Genomic DNA, 17,607 nt, shown 5'->3' with positions numbered 1-17,607 from the left:
TGACTGTGCCACTATCTTGTCATCTGAGAAACCACACTTTGTTTGTTTTATATAACATGTCCTGACTAACGCCTACATGATTTATTCTTCATACTTGCTATGTTAGGAGTGCTGCATGTGTTAGGATTTCTTTTGGCCTCTGGAATTGTGGGTTTTTTGGTTTTGATTTGTCCCTGTTGTATTCATGTGCATGTGATCAACATTAAATACTTCAGGTACACAGATTCTGCAAATAGTTATTGAATTGTCCCACAATATCTCATTATAAGGGTCTCTGCCATCTCACTCAATCACTCAATCACTCAATCACTCACTCATTCACTCAATCACTCAATCACTCAATCACTCACTGTTGTCAAGAAAATATATAGACTCGTAGAGACAAATAATGCAACACTTGACAGTACAAGTGTGCCTGTATATATTTCCAGAATTTCATGCAGGTTGTGAAGAAACCTGGAAACAAATAAAGGAACACTTGTACTTTCATGTGTTCCCTTATTTGTTTCCATGAGTATATTTACAACCAAGACACAATATTACCTAAATGTGGACAGTTTAGTTAACCATATATTTTGCTATGCCACGCTGACAAGAGAGCAATCAGAGAATAACGTCCTAATAAGGACATGTGGGGTCACAATACACCTTGCCCTTGAATGACAGGAGTGGACATGAATGATGTTTGTTCGCCAGCAGGTCAGCCAGAGATTATCAGTTAACCCTGCTTCAGGTTAGCAGATCAAAGGGATTTGCCCAAAAGTTGTAGAAACCAGTCAGTGACTCATGGTTCTCTATAGAGTCAGACATACGTTTGGTCTCTGAATATATTTCTTTTTGATAGAAACAAGCAAACCCATATAAACTGAAAAGGAGCCCAAGGGATACCAAAGATTGAGATCATGAGGAAATCTAGGCTTGCTTCATTCAGGGCTTAAAGGGGCACTGATGCGGAGCGAATAATGCTTCTCGCCAACGGTCTAATTACGAAAGCAGACCGCAAATTGGTCAGCGCCCACTCCTTCGACCGTGACGGACAAAGGAACTGGGCTCCTGTCCATATTAGCAAAATTTCTTCACTTAAACAGTCAGGAGGACGGATGCCCATCATATGCCATTTGTTTAAAAATATCCATGGTATTCCTTGTCTGATCGTAACCATATATCCCAGCAGTGTAGTTCTTTTCGGATGCTTGGATGGTATACTTACTGATCCAATTTGATCCTATTTCTGTGTTTTCAACCTCTATATTTAATCATGTTACTTGAAAATATGATGTCTACAGGCACGTAGCAACCCATTTGTTTCAGTACGGAAGATTGCAAAGCTTTATATTTAGGTAGTTTTTGATGTTGGTTGAGCTGTGATAGCAAATAGCATACGTAAATTTTGGTAGCTATGGTAGCTACAATGGTTTATTATTTATGATAATAAAACACACAGTTGATTTATTTGAATTCGTAAACAAAAAAACGATGACCTTGGCTTTGGTAGAGAAATCTGAAAATTGTCTTACGTAAAAAAAACGTATTTCACTTATTTACCAAAGTACACAGCAAATGCCTGTGTGTATTCCTTATGTAACGAAATTCCGTTGGTATCCTCAAAACAGTTTCGGCCCATAAGTGTTTTCAGGCTGCATGCGACACAGAGATTACATCTTCCTTGCTGTAACTCGCGTTTGATGGTGTAAACCTACACGTGTTATTTGTCATCATTCTCTTGATGGTCAATTCATGAATTTATAACAGGTATAATTAGTAGCAACACCACTTCGGTTACTCAACAAAGGTTCCCATTTGGCATTTCTGCTGCTTGGAGTAAATACTCAACATCATAAATTAAGGTCTGTAATGGCAAATGTATTGTATGTTATGTAATATGTGCATGTAAGTGATGCAAGAGGGTTTATCACCTGAGTTACAAAAACAAACATCGATCAAAGGATTAACCGATAACACACTGATTGATTAATTACTTTTGTTCTTCTAGCGGATTTGTCAAAAGGCAGTGTGTGTAGATGACTACACCCTGTCGTAAAGTGTGAGTGCAAAAACAACATCCTCCCTTCAAAGAATTAACCACCCTTGCGTTGATTGATTGATTGCTCAATATTGGTCAACTAAATTACTTAGAATAGTGGACATCATACAATTAGTTGCCAGGTGTGCTATCTTGGGAGACCAATGAGAGGTTTATCTAGTTTTCACCAACGAAAGACGTGAAACGATGTGTTACTTTTTCGCAAATGAGACAGTTGTAAGACACGCAACACAGAGCAGGATTATTTACCAGCTGCAGATGAATGGAATACGATTTCTTTTACGTGGATATTGATGGATACATTCCTGAACAAGGTAGTAGCCTGACACTGTTGCTATAAAATTAGTCTGTTTTACGTTCATTGTTTGCATTTTGTTTTAATTTATTTGTTGTAGCATTCAGCAGAATCTGTATGACAGAAAACACACACTAGATCGCGTATGTATGTGAAATAGGATCCACGTTGGCAATCTATACAATGTATAAATGTTGCTGTTATGTTAGAAATTTACTATGAGTATAAGCAAATCGTGTGTTCTTTTATTAATTTTCAGAATCATACAAATATGACAATAAACTAATTAGGGTTATGAGACAAAATATAGAGACGTACATTGGCTTCGTTATTTTTCCGTCCTAATAGTTTTTTACCATTTCTACCACTGGCAGATGATTAACCTTCAAAGTGTTTCATTTGTTTTCATAATACATTTGTAATGAAGTACAATTGACTTCACCTCAGTTGATCTGTCTATAATTAAACTATCAATTGCGCTTACGGACTGCGCAGCAGAGGTCACGAACCAGTCACGAATTCTGGGATATCATCCGGGTACTCACGGGAGAAAAACAATAACAAAAGTTTACACCAGTCCACGGAAAATGCTCCGCATCAGTGCCCCTTTAAGCATTGCAGGCAGGGCTTGGCAGTAGAGAAGATAGTGTGGTTCAGGGACTGTGAGACAGGCTATGAGTCTACAGGCACACAACTATAGAAACTCAGTTTGTATAGTCCTCTAGAGCTCAGTTCCTGTGATCACAAATCATCTACACCAATTTTCCATTTTAAACTTATCAAACACTGACATAAGGGATTGCAGCAAAGTTCTTTTTTAAGATTTCAGCTGTCAGTGACATTTTCAATATTGAATTTCTCATAAACTTGTTAATAATCAAGAGGCAGGCTGCCATGCTGTTGATATAGCAAATGCAACACTGACACTGTTTTGAGACTCACATTCTGATTGGTGTCAGTTGTGCAACCAGTCAAACTGGCAAAAGGAAATCAAGGTCAGGTAATTTGAGATTGTTGGAGTTTGTGTAAATCTACCCAGAATGCAAGCACTGGAAATATACAGGGTAGCACTAGTCAAGATTTTGTGATTAGTGATGTTGTATCTGAAACACTGTCCATGAATATAGAGCTTCCATGTATAAACAACCTTCTTTGTTGTACCATATTTATTAAACAAGTTATTGATTTGGTATCAGACATGCAATTTTGATACTAAATCTTTCAAAAGTTTGATAAAAATTGTATTCCAAAGAAACAAATTTAGTATTCTGTTTATTACTCTCCAACATACTTTTAAAGAAACTGCCTACCTTGAGTCTAGCAAGGCCTCATACCATTGTGACAGAGGTATTAGTATTGTGATGTCATAGCAATAGACCATCATAGACGGGATATGTCTAGTGGTATTACACTAGTGTAATATTGTCACAAGAATATAACACTGCAGTATCTTACTCGGGTGAGTAATAAAAGTAAAGTAATGATCAGTAAGTAATCATGGTGTGTGTGGCTCTGTGCATGGAATCCATATCACAAATAAGTGCAGGTTAAGCACTGTTGGTCACAGAGAGTACTTGGATGGGTAAACATGTTTGGAAGCTTGACTCCTGAGTTTTTCAAGGACTTCAGTCCTGCCCTACTTCGAAGAACACTTGACACATGTGGTCTCACCTTAGGCAAGTGAGTTCATTCAAATTTGCCTCTGTTCACCCAGCACTAAATGGGTACCCGGTGGAATAAACGTTATGACTGTTTACCTTTTAGTGCCTACCTGGCAGATTAGGTTATCTGGGATAACATGTTAGTGCTTTGAGCATGCACAAGTACATGGAAGCAGGCGCTTTGTAAATGGCTATTATTATTATACCAGGCAGCATGCCTGTATGATTCCCAGGGAATTGAAAAAGTATTGGAAGGTACGATAGTGTTCTATGACCAGGAATAGTAATGTGCATGGCGCCATGACCCCGTCCGTAAGTGCACATTTATCTTTTCTGGAGCAGGACTCTAAAACCGTTTATTATGTTATCACCAAGCTTGACACCTAGATTTGTCTAGTGGTGTACTGGTGCCTTTTGATAGTTCTGGAATTCTGAATAAAGTACTTTTGGCGTTTCCATGGCAACAAGTTTGACTTCGACTGAAATTGGAGTTAATGCAACTGTGTCATCTTGTTGTTATTAAATCTCACCCTTCCTCCTAAATTCCACTCATCTCACACTAGCAGACACGCTGTTTAGCCCCATGCATGATCCTCTAGATGCCAAGATGTCTGGACAAAGGTTACACTGAGACGTCATCAGTACATGGGAGGTTTCCATACGCTCATCAATCCTATACCCTACACTATTATACGAGTCTGTGTGTAACTTGTGGGATTCAGATGAGCCCTGCAGAATGTGAATTTCATGCTAACCCTACCACTGCCTCACATTGAAGCATTGTACAGATTAGATATCCAAAATGCTGAGAGACATTGTGCAATAATCTTCCTGTTTGTGTGTTGTTAGTTCAGTACTAATTGGTTTGAGGACACATTCATTTCCCTTATGCAGAATCCAAGCCATGGTTTGACATGTTGGTTAAAATTCCAACACTTGCAGGCACTGTTGCATAGTGCATACAAACCTGTTGGGCATTGTGAGCACCAGTTTTACCTTGGAATTAGAATGTTTGATGGCTGATGTTTCATCGATTATGTTGTCAGTGATGTTTGCTATCTTATTGAAAATTAAATATGTATTAAGTCAACACTAGACTTCATGGAGCCTGGGGTAGCTGTCGAGCAGGTTATTGATTGTAAAACTTGGCTTACTTAGTATGAGTAAGTAAAAGTCAACATTGATATGCAACAAAACTGACCCATACTCGTTATGTCAAAACTGAAGATGATTAAAAGGAAACGTTCATTTGACAGGAACAGTTTCATGAGATTAAACTGCATATCAACAAATGCTTAATAAACCAAACATTTGACAGATAGTGATTATCTCCTAAAAGCTGGGATCTATGGGCAGAAACAATCTGGGCACTTCAGTTCATAGTTTGAAATGATTTTAGTCTGCAACCTTAACCACTAGTCTGAAACCAAAGTCAGATTCTATTATGTCCAGCTCGAAATGGTCCAGATAATAACACTAAAATCTGTTGAATATGGTGAGAGCCAGAAATAGTCTAGTTGACAAAGAAGTCTTTTACACAGACTTCTAAAGAATCATTTCAAGGTGTACCACACTTTCATTGCCCAGTTGTGCGAGTTTCTGGATTGTATGGCAAGGCAAATGGCAAGTAATGGAAGGTAACACTTATTCTGTTCTTTCCTTGTATACAATGAAATATTCACATCTAATCCTTTACAGGAATCTGTAATCGAATAACCATGGATGTCAGAATGATTTCACATTTATTCAGTTGAAGCATCTACCTTTAGTTTTATATGATAGCAATTGTTTAGGTAACAAATACAGTCAAAACAGTCAGAGCTGTTCACATAAGCTTCACTGGACCAGGTTATGATAAAATACCTTGTAATGTTTAACCAATGGTAAATCATCAAATATGTATATACAAGGTTACAGGAATTTGTGATGGCCACCGGCTAATGGTCTAGTTTTAAGCTACAACCATACTGTTCAGACTGTCATGTCAGTAGTTTTCATTTTATTACTAAGGATGTTTCAAACAAGCAAATCATCATCAGTTCTACGCCTGAGGCATCACACAAGTTCGTAGTGTATTTCATATGGTGATGGTGGTAACCCTCCACTGTGTCACATAAAGGACCCATGTCCAGTGTTGAATGCCCACAATTGTAAATTTATATACAAACATTGTGCATAATGATTATTATCCCCAGTGACAAAGTGTGAGATAGATATAGGACTGTCCATCTGTCCATCTGTCCGGTCACTGATTACCCTTTGTTGCTTGATCTCAGAGAACATGCTATATTTCTTAATGAAACTTTGTACAGATATCAATCACACCATAAACTCAAGCCATTATCTATAAACAGACCAAGGATTGTGTGGTGAGTAGGAATGAAAGTTCAATGAACATATCATACAGATTTCTGTTCAAACACGAGTACACATATATAATAGACACTTTCTATAAGCACATACAGTACCAGGGACTATAAAAAATTTTAAGCCTGAAATACTTCTGATATGTGGATTATAAAAGTAACTATATAATACTGAAGATTGCTTTATATCATTCACATAGCGTAATATCACAGACCATATAATATGGTCACTGGTAATACTGACATGCACATGACACTAGTTTCTGGTCACATGACATCTAATCACATGTAGTATTGGAACAGCAGAAATGGATAAACTTGAGTACAGAGCAATCACAAAGTTTGGGGTCCTGGCAGCCCATTGAAGAGCAGTTGACAGCAGTATGAACATCTAATGGGACTCAGTTCTCAGACTGCTGTCATTTGCTATCATTATTTTTATCCTGCATATATCAGAAGTATTTTAGGCTCAAAAGTTTTGATAGCCTTTCATACCAACAGTCCGGATTGGCTGGGAGCCGCTATCTGCTGCTGATAATGTCTTTGCAGTGGGAAAAACAAAAATATGAATTACTGAACGAATGTTTTCTGCATCTAAAGAACTATAGCTTTAAGGATACCAAGGAAGATACTTACGTAACAAGAGTTTATTCAAGGCAAAAGTTATGGGGATTGTTTTGGTATAGTGTAGACCATAGGGGTGTTTTGGGGGTGTTTGGGGGTGTTTTGGGGTGTTTGGGAATCATGACCATTAGTTTGGTTCAACTTGCTCAGTTATGGCAAATGGAGCTTGTAGCTGCTGTTATGTTTGTTCTTGTTAACTGATGCAAGGACTTACTTACATGTATATCTTTATGACAGCTGGCAACCCATGACAGTTTCGCTTGGTCATACATACATGTATGTCTTTAAGACCGCTGGGGACCCTTGAAAATCTGGGTTAGAACTGATCTTCAGTAACCCATACTTGTCGTTAAAGGCAACTAACGGGATCGGGTGGTCACACACTGGCTTGGTTGACACACATTATCTCATCCCAGTTGTATAGATCGATGCTTATGCTGTTGATCACTGGGTATCTTTTCATTTTATGTTCATAGCAATTTTTGTTTGTGTTGCCCTCATAACGCATGGTAAACTGTTAGTTCACACATAGAGTTTGTGTATGTTGGCCGATATTGTGTGACTATTTTTTAGGTTATGCACTGTTATTTCCAGAAGTCTTCCAGTCAGCTGCCTCTTGCTGTCAGTGAAGTACTCTCCACAGAGCGAGGAACCACCTTCTACGTGCTGACAGTCGCTGGGGAACATGGGATACCTGTGGACAGTGAGGCCAGCCCAAAGTCAGTGCCGGCCACACCCACTAAGAGGTCGCTGATCCCGGCCTTCATGACAGAGGAACAGTCTGATGATGACAACATGCCTGAGTACATCAAGAGTGTCGACATTTCCTCCTCTCTGCTCATAGAAATTAGAAAAAAGTAAGAACATTTTTGTAATTCACCAGTTCTTAATAAATCAGCTAGCCCATGTATTTGACGCAGAATAATACTCCCAAAATTTAAAACCAGTTTTGGCTGGGTACCTTTTTATCCCTTGACATCCAATCGGGGATCATCTTACACCTCGCTGTGACTCTTTATATCAATCACTCAATTGTCTGGTCTAGACTTGTATATTTTCAGCTGCTGTAATATGATGAGTATAAAGTGAACCAGTCAACCATAAAAGCAAGAACAAATGAACAGACGGCCTGAGACTTGGCTGGGGTCTCCTGTCTTGAGTTTTGTGGATAGATTACTTAAGTTGTTTAGATTTTTATATTTCAAAAATGCGGTTGAGGTAAGAATCCAGCTGTTTCAAAGTGTTAAACTCAGTTTGAGATTTGATTAAAAACTTGTTTGTTTTGAAAAATCGGGCCGCATACCCATTTTTTGCTTGGTGAACAGAGGCAACTTTTAACCTTGTCATTTGACGTTATTGTCAGTAGATTTCTGTGTGAAGATATGGACATGTGGCTGTACTTAGAGACCATAAATCATAGATTAGTATGGTTAGGGAACCAATTCACATGTAGCTTTGCATCATGATTGAAGGGAGACAACTCTTACCACTAATGTTCACTATTTACTGAAGCTGCATAAAAGTCCTGTTTCTAAAATTTTAGTGATCTAGGTTCTTAGAAATTCTAAAGCCTAATCACATTTTCAAACGCTTCAGGAATTGATTCGGGAATTGTACATTGTTTAGCATATTCAAACATGTTTATATTCTTACAATGTTGTTTTGAGGATGCAACAATTGTCTGATACAGCTTTTTTTATTTATACCTTCATTGCATTCTTACTGAAGGACTGTTCTTTTGGTAACTAGAATGAACCTTGTTTGATGAATGATTAAACATGGGCATCTGTCATGTCTGCACAACAGTTTTCCATTGTGTCTTCACTGTGCAGTGGTTTCTTGCAGGATGAGGATGAGCTTCCTCAACCACCTGGAGGACTGGATGACCCAGGCTGCAGAGCGAGCCAGCAGTGTCGTCGTGGCAAAGGTACACTTTGTCACAAAGTTTTCTGTCCTCTGGATCTGTCCAACCATAACAAAGCTTTGTTACCCTCTTAATGTTATGGAATATTGCTTAAAGCAGCGTAAAACACACTCAAGATAGTCAGGATATTTGATTTCATCACTCAGGTTGTAGTGTCTTGCCTTTTGAAGGTTAAAAAATGTTCCCATACCTATGGTTGGCATTAGACTTCATGGAACGTGAATGTATCTTATTATACTCAGTGTCAACAGTTGTTTTTTCTGGTACTGATAATGAACAAAATGCTGTACTTACTGGAATATATCTGAGTGTTGAATCAAAACCTGATGTGCAGCTTTTACTCCTTATATATTGACAGTCTATCCTAATGGGAAGTATCCTAGACCAAAAGGAAGTGACAAACAACAGATCTTTATGAAGGCTTCATCTACTCCTGTTTCACTGTGACCAGTCATGCACATGTTGGGGTACTGTACTCCATTTGTTGGGTATTAAATTGCTGTCTTTGTATCCATCAGTGTGAGGAGCTGAACAGTGAGCTTGATCTCCGCCTCCATCTGCACCAGCCCCGAGCCCGGCGGGCTGAGTTTGATGTCCACAATGTCAGAGCAGGTATATACTGTAGGATACACATATCTGCATTTTAGAATTATGCATTAATGTCAAGGAGTCATTAAAGTCAAGGAGTCTAAGTGTTTAAAAAACAAAGTCTTAGGGTCCCTAGATTCAAATAACGGGCCCACGACTAAACCTTAACACGCTGACTGCCACCACTACTCGTTGTATTAATGCTTGCTTGTATTTTAAAACAAGTTTCAGAAGAATCATTGTTTGTGCAGTTGTCAGAACAATCATTGTTTGTGCAGTCAGAACAAGAATTGTCTTTGTAGTTGTAAGAAGAATCATTGTGTAGTTGTCAGAACAATCATTGTCTTTGTAGTTGTCAGAAGAACTGTTGTTTGTGTATTTGTCAGAACAATCATTGTCTTTGTACTTGCCAGAAGAACTGTTGTTTGTGTATTTGTCAGAACAATCATTGTCTCTGTAGTTGTCAGAAGAACTGTTGTTTGTGTATTTTGACAGAACAATCATTGTCTTTGTAGCTGTCAGAACAATTATTGTCTCCATGACTGTCATGGAAACCCTTTCCATGTAGTTACAGAAGAGTCATCCTCGATCCCTTTATATAGTGCTAGGACGCCATTAGTGACAGTACATACCTTGGCAGTTTTTAGCATGGAAAGCCCCTGTGAGAATAACAGCTTGTTGATCATTGCAGTGAGAGACCTTTTGGTGTAGATACTTAAACCATTATCAGACTAACAGGGTTGTATTTTCGCATATGACATCTATTATCAGTTGGGCGACAAGTAAAATTCTTTTGGGATATGAAAGGAGAGGGTGGTGATGAATACTTTATGCAACATCTCATTCTACGTCTTTGGAAATACCTCTGCATCATTTGTGTTGCCACGTTTAGTCGGTTAGATAAATTAAGAAAAGGAGTTGTGAATGGTACAGTCACCTTCCCAGCATAGACACCTGATGGGATAAAAAGCCAGTCAAGGTGGGTAATAAAATCATCCATAGATGCATCCAGGGTATAGTGAAGATTTATCGGAACATATATCATATCAAGGATGCAGAAGAGTAGGTAGCCAGTGAAGTCATCCCTTCTGTGTTACAGCTGAGCTAGTGATGCACTCAGAACGTGTCACTCGTCACTGTAAGGGCATCCAGCAGGCTCTGTCTGAGCTCCGCCATCGATTCAACGGCATGAGTAATGAACACAACAAGCTTGCTCAGAAGTTCCGTGAGGATATAGAAGCTCTGGAAATCATCTTTATCAATGCAACCAAATCTTCAAGGTAGAATGGAATAATGGAGTATCATCATAGGCTTATATGTTCTCTTTCATTTCTGCAAATGAAATGTCAAATTTGAGCTGGTTGAGGAAAGGTATAGAGATTTTAGGAATAACGGAATATATGTTCCTTAAGGATATTTGGTGTGTAACATCATTAGCTGACTAGCTGGCAGGTAATCTGTATGTGTGTTTTAAATGGTATATGTTTCTGTTTTTAAATGGTAGTGAAATGAAAATATATGTTTTTGAAACAAAACTGTTTTGGACCATGGACTTAGAATACTAATAAATGCAAACTTGATCTCGTCACTATATGTCTGGAATAACGCCAATGTGACGTAAAGCCCAACTCAACTCAACTCAACTCAACTAATCTGTGTGGTTGAGATGTGGCAACAATTACATCATGTATAATAAACAAATCTGTGAAATTTTCTGGAGAAACTCTATGTCACAACTAAATTGGACCTGCTAAACTTACTCTCTCTCTCTTCAGGCTGGTAGCTTTACAGAACCAGCTGAGTGTGGAACTGGACAAGTTTATGGCTGTGATTCGCACATCACTTCGGCAGTTCCGCCAGCACCTTGATGAGACGCTTCAGATGCTCCGCGAGTCTAATGCCAGGTTCATCAAGTCCTTCAAGTGAGTAGAACCAAGTAGACATTGTCAGTGAATGAACTTACAGAATGTAGGGAAGAATAGGAGCGTCCTAGATGTGACATCCTCATTCCTAGATATATGATCAGGTTGTTATTATTTCTTGACCTATGTTTGTGTGTTATTGCAGGGTGTTCTCAGATGGAGGCAACTTCTGCCCAGATGAGATCGAGGAGTATCGGAAGAAACTGGAGAAGATGTCACAGAAGATTGATACATCAGAAGGTTCCATAATGTCTGACTTGGAAGGAATGGAGTCCAAAAGACTGGAGCAGGCCACTAAAGTTGCCATAGAGTTTGAGGACAGGTGGGAACTGCAACAAGCGACTGATGATATGAGCATTTCACCTCACCTGACGACACAGTCTTTTGAGCGACACACATCATCCATTAAACTTGTTGTAAAAAAGTCAGCAAGTCTGACCATATGAGCTAATTAGTCACCTTTTATAATGAATATGGGTTACTGAAGATCAGATCTAGCCATCCCAATATGGACTGCTTCTTGAATGGCAGATAGCGAAGTACTCTCCAGTTGTCCATAGCCACAGTTCATATTCTGATTGATTTATCTTGTACCGATGGTGCATGTGATATCCACAGGTTCAAGAGTCACATGTTTGACCTGATCTTCATGGAGAAGATTGCAAGATGGCTGACAAACACCCAGGTGAAAATCAAGGCTGAAGTGGCTAACAGTAACTCCCAGGCACAGCGACTGATGCAGCACCTGAATGACCTTGACCGCAGGATAGATGCATGTGAGAAACCCAACCTTGACAAGGAGGTGAGTCTGAATTGTATGAATGACCTTGATCTCAGGGAAGATGAATGTAGGTAACCTAACAAAAACAGACATAAAATTTAACCTCACCTGAAGGTTAGCTTGACTGTTCTTAACCTTGACCTTGACCTTGACTTTCACCTACCAGGAATTGCTTCTATTTGAGATGCTGACTCACTGGCCGAAGGATACGTTCATTTGAGATATAAAATGTCAATGACCACTACTGAAAATATATGTTTTTTAAGAATGAATAGAACTGTAAAAATATGTGAAAAAATGACTGTATGAAATCCTGATTATGAAAATGGTCGTTTTTTCTTATCCTGACTCATGCCTACTATGCTTGTCTCCTTCCTCTATATGAATGATAGTAGAATATGTGAATCCCTTGTGGTTTCCTTAGATTTGCGCTGTACAAGAAAATATTACAAATCCATCACCTTTGGAAATTGTCCAAAACGTAAAAATACTTTGACTATCTGACCAAAACCATCCAAAGCTGATGTGAATGATGATATGTGAGCAAACAGTGGGGAAGAGGCAGGAGCCCTGTTAAACTGATCAAGTTTCCATCTTCTGATTTCTGTGGGGCGGTGGGTAGCCTAGTGGGTAAGGGGTTCAATCATCACACTAAAGACCCTGGTTCGACTCCCCACATGGTCACAGTGCGTGAAGCCCATTTTACGGTGTACCCTGCAGTGATACTAACAGAATATTGTATATATGGTGTAAAACTAAACTCACTCACTCTGTTTCCTAGCAAATCACATCCAGTCAGCTGAATGACAGCCTTAAAACCCTCATGGAAGCTTTCCATGCACGCTGTGTGTACTTGAACTGTATGAAGGAGGGGCCAGCCCGACCCCCATCAGCAACACTGCAGGGTAATCCAGCCACAGGTGAGTGTAGAGTGACAAAGGGCTGAGGGTACAGTGGCTTCAGTGATAGATGCATCCATTAGCTGTGGGTGATGTCTTATTAAGAAGGTTGACCTTTACCATAGCAACCTCTGCTTGTTACGAGATAACTTTACTGACTGGATGCACATTGCATGACTGGTTGCATGCCATGTGACCCAATCAGGCAGGGCTGTGGCCATAATATCAATCACTGATTTGTCTGGTTCAGATCTGATTATTTACACACTATCAGTGTAGAGGTTGATTATTGCTGAGTCTTTGGCATGAAACAAACACAGAATGTTACTTTCAATGAAAGCATCCATGAGGATTTATTACGCTTTCGTTCACTTCAATCCAATCCTTTGAAGGTTTCAAATTTTGTACAATGTTCAGTTTACAGTTTAAATATGTATCTTTTGACCAACCAAAATCAAAACCAAAGGTGTGGGTTTTTAAACTTATTTCTGTGAAATTTCTCACTCATTATTTTCTTTGGTTATTTGTGAGCTTGTATTTCCTTTCTTCGTTGATGTCAGGATTTCGCAGAAAAAAACGCCATCCAACTTTTGCCTCTTCAGCTGCAGTAGTACTGATTGGTATATAAGTGTTTTCTGTAACTTTTTGGTTCTTCATATTCTTTTGTTTGATTTTTGTTTATTTGTTTTTCTGTTTTGTTTTGGCAACTGAAGCCAATTTATTTTGTTTTATTTCGTTATATGAACTTAATAGCTCTTGGGATTTTAGATGAGGACATGTCCCATAGGCAGATCCAGAAGGGTGTCCCCAGTAACCTATGGTGGCAGTGGATTAGTGGTCAGTCTTGGGGGTGTAGATTGTTGCTCATGATATCAGTCACTGGATTACAACATCATGTAGCTGTAATGTTGCTGGCTGGGATGTTAAGTAACTAACCAAAGGGACTGATGGTTTTGCAAGGTTTCTGTGGGAGATTCACAGGCATAACTGTTGTGGCTGACTATATCAAGAATCAGTTGGTCATAAATATACCACTTGGGTGATTGTTGTTGATAATCTTGACCTCTGGTTTGTGTGAGCTTCTTGTAGGCTGACATGATTTAGTTCCAAGAGTGCTAACATATTTAACTGCAACAAATATTAAACGATATGCCACAATGTTTTTCATTTACATTTAAGAATAACTTCTCTTTACGTTTATTAGCAATGTACATTTCACTTTGGAACTCAGCTTTCCTTGGTAGGTTAGAATATGTACCCAGCAATGGATATTTGTTGTACTAGGCCATTGATCCTGTGTCAGACTTGGTCACCTTGATGATAACATCTGCTCATGACGTTGATGGTTGCTCATGATTTCGGTCACTAGTTTGTCTGTTGTTGACTTGGTTATCCACTCAGTTTCTACTGTAGAGGAGAATGTTCATGAGTGTTTATTGGTCCTGTTGCAGCTGCTCGAGTAGGCTTCTCATACGATGTGACAGCAGTCAGCAAACCTGGCAAACAGCCATCAGAAGATCCTTCTGTTGGAGTAATCAAGAGCATTCTCAAGTCAGTGCTTTGTTTCAGTTATGTTTGTCGTTTATGTAATAACTATATGGTGTCAGATCACATGATAATGAGCCATGTTTAGGACAGGGCTAAGTACTTGATTATCCAGACACCTTTCATGTCTGACTTGATAACTGACTGTCTGGATGTCTGAATCTGCCTAGATAACTGGCAGTCTGGATATCTGAGTCTGGCTGGACAACTGACCTTCTGGATAACTGACTGTCAGGATATCTGCATCTGGCTGGATAACCAACTGTCTGGATATCTGAGTCTGACTGGATAACTGACTGTCTGGATATCTGAGTCTAGCTGGATAACTGATCTGCATCTGGCTGCAGTGTCCCTGCAGTAACTGATGATGACTTCTTATTGAAGTCCTTTTATGACAGTAAAAATTTAGATCCAGAGCAAGTGTCAAAATATTCTGTGGCTTGTACTGATGAAATGCTGTTGTACAAATGTGTGAACCCAGACAGTCAGTGTCATATATTTTGATTGTCTTTTACTGCCATAATTAATGACTTGAATTATCTCCACATGCCACATTGCCAAACATACCACCTCATATCATTTTATTGTTCCTTTAGAAGAAGAAACGTGTATTTAATTGGGGCCTGAAAACATCTGTGTTTTGTACAGCAAGGAGACCATGTTTCTGAACCAAATTTCATTAAAATTGAACAGTATTGTATATCAAAGTGTTTGATCGTAATGAATATCTGGATATCTGAGTCTGTGAAAGTCAATGTCTATTTATTACCAGAAACAGGTACAGTTGTTGTCACAGAATGAGAGTAATGTGATATTCTTATGTAATAATAACACTCTCTTAATCCATGTGAACTTTTCTTAGCATGAAATATTTCCAAGTTCTAGACATTGGCTGGTACACAATAACATACTGGGTCTCCTTGAGAAAAGAAGTGGAACAAGTTGTAAATGCTTTACTGATGTCTTCAACAGAAGCCAGAAAAGCAAGATGCGTTTTGGAGGGGATGCTGAGCTGGACGGTGACACGATGACGCCTTCCACAACAATGATGCCGCCCACTTCCACAAGCGTCACCCAGGACTTGGCCAGAGATAAGCAGAAGTCATCCATGTCCCAGAGTTCCAACAAGCTCAGCACCATTGGTGAGAAGAAAGCGGGGAGTCGACGTGGAACTCTGGGATCCATCGTCTTGGAGCAGAATATTCCAGTCAAGAGAGTCCACTCAGCGTGAGTCATGTTCACATCGAAACTGTATTGTAGTAGCTGTTAACTCCAGTCTATAATTTGTAATGGACAACATGGATAGATTGTTCATGCACAGAATTACCATGTTGTAAACTCTGTGTTGGGATGAATGTAAATGGCTGTTTTGCAAAATTGCCAAATGTTTTACCAAGTATTTGACCTTCCATAAACATGACTAAAGGTTGCCTTGAAGATATGTTTGTTTTGTCCTCTTTATCAGGATCATGGCAATCCTTCACTAGTTCCCAATCTAGGGAACCATATGAATTAACCGTTCAAGGATCCATTACGGATAGTGGTTTTATATCTATGAAGGATTGATAGATTATAGAATTGATCAGCAATATGAATGGGAAGAACAGGTCTGCAGTATTTCATTGTACTTTGCTGTTGTCAGACTAATATAGTATTCCCAGAAATTATTGAGAATCATGTTGCGTCATGTAACTCATTACGTTCATTAACTTCTGGTGTTTTACTTACATAAACATGTTAAAACATCATCCTTTTACAGTCTCAGTCTTCTTTTGGTACTTTGTTAGACCTCCTTGCTCAGCAATGCATGCCTGAATACGCCTAGGCACACTACCCATCAAAGTTTGTAGGTAATCGTGTGACAGGGTATCCCAATATTGGACCACCTCGGCCTTCATATCTTCAATATTTCTCAGTCCCTTTTGGTTTATTCTGTCCTTCATGACTCCCCACACATTCTCAATTGGGTTTATGTCTGGGCTGTAACTGGGCCAGTCTAAAACTTGAACATTTTCGCCCGACAACCACTGTTTTGTGTAGCGCGCAGTGTGTTTTGGGTCATTTTCATGCTGGAAAATCCAATCATCTTCATACAATGTTTGTGCTGTCGGAAGAAGGTGACCATTTAGAATGTCAACGTATCTTTTTTTTGTCAAGTTTCCCGTGAAAACACACAATGGCGTCACTCTGCGAGCCGATATGCCACCCCACATGTGAAACTTCGGGCTACGTTTTGATCGCTGGTAGATAGGTTTGACAGTATCTTTGGTCCAAATTTTCACACAGTTAGGGAAAAGCCAAACAGAACTTTCATCCTAAAAGAAAACATTATCCCAATCTTGATTTTCATGAGCCCGACACCAGTTTAAACGTTTTTCCTTTTGTGCATCTTTCATCAACGGCGAGGGAATTCCACGTTTTTTTCACCCTATTAAGTCTCTGTAATTCCTGCCTAACTGTTTCATTGCATACCTGAGGACTTCCTCTGCTAATCATTTCATTTCTGATGTTCTCAACACTTTTCAATTTGCCCCTACTCACAATCTGCCCAAGTCTTCGGCGATCCACAACACTGAATTTCCTAGGCCGACCTGCCCCTGCTTTGTGCTCTATCCCGGTTCCTGTTTGAATATTCTTCAAAGTTCTGTATACTGTAGACAGAGGAATACCATGTCTACAAGCTAACACTTTAGCATCAGCCTCACCCCTTTCAAAATCATCTAGAATGAGCTTTCTTTTCTCTCTTGCTGTAAATTCTGCCATGTCAACACAGGAAGCCGTCTGCTCAGACAAGGGAGATAACTCTTGACGTAATGAGCTGCCTTCTAAGCCTTCAAGAGTTGTCTCCCTTATTTAGTATGCTTAGTGCATAGTGAAAGCCCTTTTTCCAATCTTAGCATCATTAGAAAAAAAACAAAGATTTTCTCAATAATTTCTGGGAACACTGTATAAGTTGTA

General features: G+C 39.2%; 1 protein-coding gene across 1 annotated transcript in view; it reads left to right on the top strand.

Moving 5' to 3' along the window:
* LOC137273405 (coiled-coil domain-containing protein 180-like) overlaps positions 1 to 17,607 on the top strand; it is a 92,750-nt gene that overhangs the window by 63,142 nt on the left and 12,001 nt on the right. Inside the window, exons 18-27 of the mRNA XM_067806065.1 lie at positions 7,585 to 7,847; positions 8,836 to 8,917; positions 9,433 to 9,526; positions 10,602 to 10,782; positions 11,278 to 11,424; positions 11,570 to 11,746; positions 12,043 to 12,226; positions 12,987 to 13,125; positions 14,556 to 14,655; positions 15,622 to 15,876. Coding sequence (XP_067662166.1) covers positions 7,585 to 7,847; positions 8,836 to 8,917; positions 9,433 to 9,526; positions 10,602 to 10,782; positions 11,278 to 11,424; positions 11,570 to 11,746; positions 12,043 to 12,226; positions 12,987 to 13,125; positions 14,556 to 14,655; positions 15,622 to 15,876 — 1,622 coding nt within the window. The remainder of the gene's footprint in view (positions 1 to 7,584; positions 7,848 to 8,835; positions 8,918 to 9,432; positions 9,527 to 10,601; positions 10,783 to 11,277; positions 11,425 to 11,569; positions 11,747 to 12,042; positions 12,227 to 12,986; positions 13,126 to 14,555; positions 14,656 to 15,621; positions 15,877 to 17,607) is intronic.

The sequence above is a fragment of the Haliotis asinina genome, chromosome 2, assembly GCF_037392515.1.
Source record: "Haliotis asinina isolate JCU_RB_2024 chromosome 2, JCU_Hal_asi_v2, whole genome shotgun sequence".
In the NCBI taxonomy this organism is placed as follows: domain Eukaryota; kingdom Metazoa; phylum Mollusca; class Gastropoda; order Lepetellida; family Haliotidae; genus Haliotis; species Haliotis asinina.
This window is presented reverse-complemented; position numbering and strand designations above follow the sequence as displayed.